The sequence below is a fragment of the Mastomys coucha genome, unplaced genomic scaffold (assembly GCF_008632895.1).
Source record: "Mastomys coucha isolate ucsf_1 unplaced genomic scaffold, UCSF_Mcou_1 pScaffold3, whole genome shotgun sequence".
NCBI classification, from domain to species: Eukaryota; Metazoa; Chordata; class Mammalia; order Rodentia; family Muridae; genus Mastomys; species Mastomys coucha.
Genome location: NW_022196909.1, coordinates 43,920,624 through 43,930,436, shown reverse-complemented (window position 1 = coordinate 43,930,436; position 9,813 = coordinate 43,920,624). Strand labels below are relative to the sequence as shown.

Here is a 9,813-nt window from a genome sequence, read left to right as displayed (position 1 = left end):
GGAGGGGAGGGGAGGAAGGGAGGGAGGGAAGAAAAGAGGAGTGGAGAAGGAAGGGGCTAGGCATGATGGCTGAAACCAGTGCTCCCAGCATGTGGGACAAGTCTGCAATATAAAGATAGCCCAAGTCGGGTCGGGTGGTGGTAGCGCACGCCTTTCATCCCAGCACTTGGGAGGCAGACGCAGGTGGATTTCTGAGTTCAAGGCCAGCCTGGTCTACAGAGTGAGTTCCAGGACAGCCAGGGCTACACAGAGAAACCCTGTCTCAAAAAAAACAAAAACAAAAACAAAGATAGCCCAAGTCAGAGGCCAGCCTGGACTATGAACCAAATCCTGCCAAAAGTGAGGGAGAGAGGGAACAGAAAATGCCCAGAAGTAGAGTAGCCCATGTTGTAGCTCCTGTCATGTTGAACGTCCACAGGAGGCGGTGTTAAAACAGCTTGTTGTTGATGACGCACAGAGATGGAGTGTGGTGTCCGCACGTGGCAGCATCTTCCAGGGGACCGATGCACCCCAGCCTCCTCTGCAGACTAAGACAGCAGTACAGCAGTTAGACACAGGAGGACACACGCAGCACACCTGCATTCCTGTGAAACCTGTGAGCTGGCATCTGCTTAGATCAGGACAGAGGTGGCCTGTGGAGGGGAGGGGACTAAGGGAAGCCGAGGAGACTCCTGGTGCCGACCATGTCCTGTTCCTTAGACTGAAGATGTCCAAGATGTAAAGGTGGGGGTGGGGGGGAAACACTTCTTTCTCGTTGTAAAATTAATATATATGTTCATGGTGGAAAATAAGGGTTCTCTGAGACATCAAAAATTGGAAAATGGAATCTCATAAAACGAAAGATAACTACTGTTGGTGTTCTGGTAGTTTCCCTCCCAACGTGTTTGAAAAAAAAAAAGGAAGCATTCTATATTACTTTTCAAAGATCATTTAAATGAAGTTTTTGAGATTTGTTTAATGTGTATGCGTTTGACCTGAACATATGTCTGTGTACTGTGTGTCTGCCTCGTATCAGAAGGGGCATTCGATACCCTGGGACTGGAGGTTTATATAGATGGTTGGCTGTGAGCCTCCACGCAGGGTGCTAAGACTCGAACCCTGGTCCTCTGTGGGAGCAGCAAGTGTTCCTAATCTCTGAAAGATTTCTTTAGCCCCTAAAAACTGCTTTTTAAGTCTAATAACAGATGTTAACTTTTTCTGTTGGTTTTGGTTTTACTTTTAGAGTCAGGGTCTTGCTGTGTAACCCTGGCTGCCTCTGCCCCTAGACACGAACATTTTAAAATGATTATTTAGTTTTTTTTCCTCTTCTTTCCATTTTAGACAGGATCTTGCTGCACAGTTAAAGCCAACCTCAGACTTGTTCTTCTCACCCACCTGGCCCCGCTAACTCCTGCCCCACACTCCCATATGCTAGGATTTAAAGGTGTGCTGAGCTAGATTTATTATCAATAGTAGAATATGAGTCTATAATGCAAATACATAATATTTAATAAATCCACAAGATGACTTGGTGGTTAAAGGCACTTGCCAACAAGCCTAGTGACCTGAGTTTGGTCCCCAGAATCCACACAGTGGAAGGAGAAACCTGACTCCTACAAGTTGTCCCCTGACTTCCATACTTGTGCCACATACTACATGCATGTGCCACCGCCACCACCACACACAGACAGCTGTGCTAATTTGTGTTGTATTAAGTGATGCTGTGGTGTGTTATCTTCTCTGTATGTTGGTGGCCCTCTGGTAGAGAGCAGGCACTGGGTAGAAACACGGGGACGTTTCTTAAGCTTCTGAGTTCCATTGCCGGACTAATATTATTAAAATATTGTCTTAGCTGTGCTAGTTTGGTTTGGTATGTCCTGGTTGCTGGCAAGAGTTAAACGTCAGGCCAGCAAAGAAGAGTCTGTGGATTCCTTTTTAGAGTCTCTGAGTTTGGGGGCCATGAGTAAATGGTTAGCTGGGGCCCGAAGGTCTCCCCTTCTCCAGGGCACAGAGAGAATCACTTCAAAGGGTGTTGTCATGATCATTTGCAAGTCCCAGAACTGGGCTGGTCAGGAAATAGGAAAGAGACGAGTTATGATCAGCCGGGGATCTGAACCTTGTAAAACCAACCACCCAGCCCAGTTTTACAGGACTGGGTCCAGAAGAGGCCAGGCCCGCTCCACCCAGCCGGCTTCCTCTCTGCAGGCCCATCCCGAGAACACCGCGTTTTTCACTCAGTGGTGCATTGACCCCGCTCTGCCGTGCTAATTGTCCCCATAAAACAAAGCACCGTGAGAACGCTGCCCATATTTAGAGCCCCTGAAGCCTGCCTGCCTTATCTAGCTGTAGCAGTGTCTGGAGAATATCAGCCCTGGGGGTCACTGGCAACGGACCCAGGACAAGCAGGCAGCGGAGAAGGGGACAAACTGGAGTGCCTACGGAGGCCCTGCTACCCGTGATGAACAGCTCAAGCATCCTTCTACAGTGGCACCTGTGGCTCACACAGGGAGGGTAGTAGTACCCTCAGCCACCTGCCTGTCTCCACGGCTGCCCTCCCAGCCCGCACTCCATTGGTTTCTTCTCTTCTTTGGTTTGTAGAAAGAGAAGAACTTATCCAGGGCGTGCTGGCCCAGGTGGCAGAACAATTCTCCAGGTACCGTATGCTCTCTGTACATCTTTTTCAGACTTACGGGAGCTGGCCCTAGCCATCGCCAGCCCTCTGTAACTTCTGCAGCCTAGTCCTGCATATCCTAGCAACCTTCACCCTATCCCCCAAACCATATCCAGTGACCGCTTGTAGAACATGGGTTCTGGAGGTGGCAAATACGCCCCCCTCCATTCTTCTAAGGCTTGGGGCCATCTGCAAAACCCCCTTTACCAAGGGGTGTAATCCCCGAGAGGCTGCCGTGTGGGTGGATGGCTTCCTTTTAGTTTGCCGACACCCTAGAATTCTGTTGTCAGTTTCCCAAAGTGACTTCTGCATGGTATGTTATTGTCACTTGGAACCAAATGACTGGACCACCATGGAGCATGGCAGTATCCCACAGCTGTCCGTACTGGGCAGGGCGGGGCATGGGCGTGGGTCAACACAGCTTAAGCCTACTTAGAGAGCCCAGGACCAAGTAGTGATAACACCTGACTCAGAGACATTATGAGTTCTTAAAAAGCACTGTGGATGCAGTCTTGGTCCCCTCCCCAGCCTCCCTGGAGACCTCACCCCAGGTGGGGACCTATAAATGTTGGCTGGTCTGGGTCTCATGTTTTATCTTTTCTCTCCGCTTTTTTGCCCCCCCCCCCCCAGAGCGTTTAAGATCAACGAGCTGAAATCCGAAGTTGCAAATCACCTGGCCGTGCTGGAGAAGCGGGTGGAATGTGAGTGGAGGTTTTTTTTTTTTTCCTTTCTACTTATGTTTTGTTTGTTTGTTTGGTGTTTTAACCTCCATCGGAATTAGCCACGGAACGGTGAGCAGGTCAGCGCTGAAGGCAAAGGCATCCTTTCTGTGTGTCACTCTGATTTTGACAGAGGCTAGACAAGGACAGATCTAAGCACGTTTCTGTTAAAAGCACGGTTTATATGAAGCTCTGTCTCTGCACAGAGCACAAACCATAAGCCCAAATAAATGGCCTATGTCTGGCCCCATAGAACCTCTGCCAGGGCTGTAGCTCTTGTTCCTCTTCCCGTGAGGCGGGAGGGTTGGGGTGGGGTCTTCCCTTCACACCGCTGTGCAGCTTGCTTCTGCAGAGTTTGGACTAGGTGACGTTTTGGTCCCAGTTTCTGACCACTTCGAGCAAGAGAGAGAGTCAAGCCCAATTTCCATTCCATTTCCAAAGAGCCAGATTCAGGCAGGGAAATAGCTTCAAGTCACCTCATCCGTAGTGACAGGATCGATGAAAGATCGATGCGTCCGCTCCACAGTCCCGAGGAGCCTGCCTTCCACCCTGGGCTCCACAGCCGGGCTCTCTGTCACTGTCAGGCTCAGCCTGGTGATACCTGATTTATTAACTTGGGCCGAGTAAGCAAAATCCAAACCAGGAGACCAGCGCCCCTGAAGAATATGTGGCTGATTCTATTCATAAGACAAAATGGATGCTTTTTTTTTTTTTTCCTTTTTAATTGCTTCTCATTTTTTTCAAAAAAAAAAAAAAAAATTCTATCATGCAAGACCTGGCTCAGCGGAATAAGCTGATACATGTTTCTCATTGTCCCGTGTGTACCTCTCAAAGTAAGCTGGCTTTCCCCAAGTCAGCCGGCCTTTGGGTCCTCAAGACGATCTTGTCCTACAGGAGGCCAGGGGCCATCTACAAAACCGAGGGCTTTTTCTTCCCCCCTTTCTGTGTAAATGTTTAGCTTTTAAGGAGTCTGGGATTACTGGAGGGTCAAAGGTGATTCCATAACCATGGGACAACCTGGGGATATCTCCTTGGGGATAGTGAAGAGTCCCAGAAAAGTTTCTGACCGCTTCAGCAAAGGGCAGCACCCAGGAAGTGTGTGTAAGCCACAGCAATGCCCAGTCCCAGGTGCTAGAAGCTGGAAGCTCCAGCTTGGGAAGGTGTCAGCGGGGCTGGCTCATCTAAGATCTGAGGGAGTCCATTCTAGCCCTGACTCTTGATGGTTGGTACTTCCCAGCCATCCTTCCGTCTCCCTAGCTGGGATCAGTACACGGCTGCAGCCTGCTCCTGTCTTCGAATAGGTCCCTCCTTACAGTACACCCTGTCTGTTTCTTTCTTTTTTGGGGGGTGGGGCGGGATGCAGGAAGGTGAGACAGGGTTTCTCAGTGTAGCCCTGGCTGTCCTGGAACTCACTCTGTAAACCAGGCTGGCCTCGAACTCAGAAATCCGCCTGCCTCTGCCTCCCAGGTGCTGGGATTAAAGGCATGTGCCACCACTGCCCGGCACCCTGTGTATTTCTTGTAAAGACACTGCTATTTGAATCAAGGGTGCTCCCATTTCAAGATCTCTAATATCTGCCAAGGATCTTTTGTAGAAATCAAGTGGTATTTACAGGATCCTGGCCCTGGATGGCTGGGCAGGCTGCCAGGGAGACACCTTGAGTCGCTGCTCCATACAGACACACAACCATGTACACAAACGTGCACCCAAAGACACGGACCTAGACACATTGGAAGGCATGTGTGCACATGCAGGTCCATCTGGGTGTCATTAACTGTGATCTGTGTCTCAGGGTAAGGGACATCCAACTGTAAACCCCCACACCTCCGTGACCTTGTGGTGAGCGGAATTTCCTGTTTGCTCTTTGACCTTAAACCAAATACATGCTTCTCCTCTGTGACTGTCAGCGCTTCCCCCCCCCCCCCTTCTGTGTAAATGTTTAGCTTTTAAGGAGTCTGGGATTACTGGAGGGTCAAAGGTGATTTCATTACCATGGGACAGCCTGGCCCTGGCCTCCTGGCCTGCCAGGAGCTATTCACTTCCTTCCTGGTGTGTTGTGGTGGGCTCCCACTATTCTTTGTACCCATGCCCTGGACCTACACCAAGACCTAAACACCAGTGTGGGCCACAGCCAAAGCTGACACCGGAAGACAGAGGTAGACGCGGGGTAGGCAAACAATCCAGAATTTCCATACTGAACTGAACAGAACCAGTCTTTTGTTGTCACTCAGGAGCGGTGCCTGAGGCAAAACTTAAGAGCAGCCCCAGGAGAAAGCACTGAAGAGTGACTCTCCATTCTCTCTTTGAGTGAAGCCCCTTAGCTTTGCAGATAGGAGAGAGAGAGTGTATTGCCCATAGTTCCCGTGAGTCCTTACTGTGGAAGAAGGTAAAATTGCCTTTAGCTACTGCTAAGGCCGGTCCCTCCCTCTCCCACCCCCTCCCCAGGACCAGCATCTCCCTTGGGAATTCACTCTTAAATGGGTTTGGTTTTTTGTTTTTTTGTTTTTTTAATTGGGAGGCAACAAGGTACAGAAGCCCACAGAAACCCCTTCTGAAGTTGGAGCTGGAGAGGTGGCCACGATTAAGAACCCTGGCTGTAGATCCAGGGGACCTGGGTTTGGTTTCCAGCCAGCCTTCTACATGGCAGCTCACAGCTGTCTGTAACTCCAGTTGCTGGGGGCCTCGCTCCATCACCTTCTCTGTCTTCAGCAGACGTTTCCCCTCTTCTGAAGTCCACACAGACTTCCCAGGGTTCCAAAGCAGATAACTGCAGGCCAGAGTGTCAGAGGCCTATGCTGACTCTGTCACCGGGGTGCTGACCATGGCAAATGGTCCAGGGCAACCTCTACTTTAGCTTGGAGAATCTGTGCCTATCCATAGGTCAAGCCTGAAAGGGACAAGAAGTCCTGTCTCAGTTAGGCTCTTACTGCTGTGAGCAGACACCATGACCAAGGCAACTCTCATAAGGACAACATTTCATTGGGGCTGGCTTACAGGTTCAGAGGGTCAGTCCATTTTCATCAAGGCGGGGACATGGCAGCATCCAGGTAGGCATGGTGCAGAAGGAGCTGAGAGTTCTACATTTTCATCTGGAGGCTGCTAGTGGAAGACTGGCTTCCAGGCAGCTAGGACAAGGGTCTCATTGCGCACCCCCATCCCTACCCTACCTCCCCTCCCGTGGTTAGGAGGAGGGTCTTAAAGCTCACGCCCAGAGTGACACACTTCCTCCAATAAGGCCACACCTCCAAACAGTGCTATTCCTGGTCTAAGCATATTCAAACGACCACAACACCCTAATGGATGAAACTTGGGTCAGGCCATGAATCCTATGGCCTCCTACTATTGTCTGTGAAGGTATCACAGTATGGAGCACCCACCCTGGGAACAGGCTTCCTTCTGCAGGGTCAGATGGTAGGAGGACTGAATGGGGCCTGCTATGAATGGTAGAGCACCAGGTGCAGTCTTAGGTCATGCCTATAATCCCAACCACTTACAAACCAAGACAGGAAGATGGTGCACTTAGAGCCAGGCTGTGGTACACGGGACAGGGACAGCTTTGTCTCTCAGACACATGGGCAAGTGGGATCTGCCACATGTCTCCGTGGATCTATTGGCCTTCCCCGATGCTCTGCCTTGTAAACATTGATTGATTGAGCTGCAGCTTGCTCCACTTGTTGATCTGCCGCACGTTCGGTCCGTGTCCCAGAGGTAAGCCTTCGGCCTGCAAAAAATGCAGCCAGTTTTAAGCAAGACCGAGGCCATATTGAACTCATCGCTAGAGAACCCCAAGGGTGCCTGAGTGATGCCCTCAGAAGAATCTCCAGTGGCCTTCAACAACTTCTTTGAGTGACAGTGATACAAGAAAGCGTGAAGAACCCCACTCAAAAGGAAGGGTGACCGAGTGGGTGACCGAACAGGCCTAGCCTCTGTGTTCCCCACAGCTACACCTAGACTTGTCCCCAGCCCTGACGCCTAAGACCTTCATTTTGGTCTGCACATACCAGCCTTGAATGAGAAGGGCAGAAGTTTCTCTGGCCCAGAAGCCAGTCACCCAAACCAGAGCTGGCCACGTCCCTTTGTGCAGAAGAGGCGGTGTCCCTACGAAACCCTATCCCAGGTTGGCCACTACCTTGGAAAATTCTGGGAAACCCAGAAGGCGCCTGAGTCCCAGCAGGTTACCTGTGCACATGCACCCAAACTGCACCTCCTCTTCTTGGGTTGGAGGTGCTGTCAGGAACCCACCAAGTCCCTGAATGGCTGTTTTCCTTTAGAAAGGGTCACTGTGTATTTTTAAGCAATTATTTAGCCAGAAAGGGAATAGTTCTCACCGTGGGTAGTGTCCTTTGGTAGGAAACTGAGGTGTAGTCATAAAGTAACAGACATAATTTTTTTTTTCTTCCTCAAGAACCAAGCTTCCGGCATCATTTCCAGCCATTCCCAGCTCCGAGGGAGCAGATTGGCTGGCTTGTTAGCAGGCAAACTCGTCAGTTAGCTGAGACCCCAGGGATAGGACTGAGTCTGGCCCCTCATCTCCGTGACTTTGCCTGTTTCTTTCTTGGCTGGTGGGGAGGTGAGGGGACACCCCCCCCCCAATATCAGTAATGTGGGAAGGTAGAGAAGCCTTTGCCACAAGCCAGCATCCTTCTGGGACCCTCAGCTACCAGTCTGATCACTTCCGGTGACCCCTGTCTGTGTCTCTTTGTCACCAGTGGAAGGACTGAAAGTGGTGGAGATCGAAAAATGCAAGAGTGACATTAAAAAGATGCGGGAGGAGTTGGCAGCAAGAAACAGCAGGTAAGTCTGTCCAGAGCCTGTGGCAGCCAGTCCTGGACAAGGCTCTGTGGAAACCCTGGGGTGGGCTATGGCTAATGTGCCTTGATCTGGTTCCAACATGGATGACACAGCCTGTTATATCAGAGATCAACTACTCTATCCCAATTTCTTTCCTTTTCATTTTTTAAATATGTGTGTGTGTGTGTGTGTGTGTGTGTGTGTGTGCATTTGTGTGTATGCGCTCTGTCTTCATGCACACCAGAAGAGGGCGTCAGATCCCATTACAGATGGTTGTGAGCCACTGTGTGGTTGCTGGGGGTTGAACTCAGGTCCTCTGGAAGAGAAGTCAGTGCTCCTAACCGCTGAGCCATCTCTCCAGCCCAAGGAGCTCTTATTCCATTAGATTTGGGTGAAGGCAAGACAAAGAATCTTGCAGCCGTAGAACACTGAGTGATCATCTCAATCCCACGGTTCTTGTGAAGGTAGCTCTTCAGGGGCCAGGAGAGTCCCTTAGGCGTGCCCTCTGAGGAGAACCAGAGTCATGTGGTGGGCAGACACTCAGCTGAGGCTGGAAACCATTGCAACAGCCTCTGACCCAAGCTCTCACTTAGCCCAGGATCACGCCAAGAGGCATAGTTCCCAGGGACAGGTAGGGACAGGTGGCCTCTGTGCCACCTCCCATCGGCAGCCCTGACAGTCTGCCTGTAGTGGGCTTGGGCCTGTCTCTGTGACAAGTGTGCCTCTGTAGCCTACAAGGACAGTTTAGAGCTCACAGAGACATGAACCAGGACCCTCTAGTGCTTCAGCAGGCTCACTGAGACGGCACCCTCTGCAGACAGTGCTGGGGACGTCCCTTGAAAGGAAGAGACAGGCCAGCAGGATGTCAACAGTGTCCACAAGAGGGTGAGATGCTCACGCTTCACCTCCAAATGAGCAAACGGGTGCGAAGCTCTAGCCTGCGGTCAAGTCCGTGCCTAGTCCTGGCTCAGGCACCTGCAGCAGCTTTTCTATCCAAGCCGGTGCTTTAATGTTCAGGATGCAGGATGGAGAATGTGGTGTTGTCCATCTTCTGTCTTACTGATGGAAGGAGTCCGTTTTAAGTGCAGAAGCACACTCAGTAATCAAGCCCGTACCAGCCCCCCCCACCCCCCCGCCCCCAGGATAAGGCTGTGTAGACTCACCTAGACAGTGGAGTAAGGTCACACACCCTTGAGGGGTGCAGGTGCCACACCTTCCTCGAGGAGCAGAAGAGGCAGGAGACCAGGTGAGGTGAAGCCTAGCCCTCCACTTACAGTTAGCTCATGAGCCTGAAGGACAGACTGACATTTGCCCATTTTTGAACACATCCTGACAGGGGTCTGGATCCACCAGAACCTACCTGGAGACAAGAGAGAGGGCGTACACAGCCTGCCAGAGCCTTGGGCAAGCTGTATTCTCCTCGGACTCCCAGAGGTTCCTCTGTTTCCCTGAAAGGAATGGATTCCAGTGGCCAGCTCACGTTCAGGGCAGAAGCGCACCCATATCCTACTGGGGAATATGGTAGCTGTGATTGTCAGCACCATGCATGGAGGGAAATATCCTCCAAGTCCAGCGTAGGGGAATGCAGAAACAGAGAGTACCGACTGAGGCTTGGGGTCTGTACTCTCTGCATGTGTCTCAGACAAATGGTCT

General features: G+C 51.0%; 1 protein-coding gene across 5 annotated transcripts in view; it reads left to right on the top strand.

Moving 5' to 3' along the window:
* The window catches only part of Pde9a (phosphodiesterase 9A), a 91,139-nt gene that overhangs the window by 56,073 nt on the left and 25,253 nt on the right, over positions 1 to 9,813 (top strand). For all 5 annotated transcript variants that reach the window (XM_031347066.1, XM_031347061.1, XM_031347062.1 and 2 more), the window contains exons 5-7: positions 2,578 to 2,632; positions 3,281 to 3,351; positions 8,079 to 8,163. In XM_031347066.1, the coding sequence (XP_031202926.1) occupies positions 2,578 to 2,632; positions 3,281 to 3,351; positions 8,079 to 8,163 (211 nt within the window). The remainder of the gene's footprint in view (positions 1 to 2,577; positions 2,633 to 3,280; positions 3,352 to 8,078; positions 8,164 to 9,813) is intronic.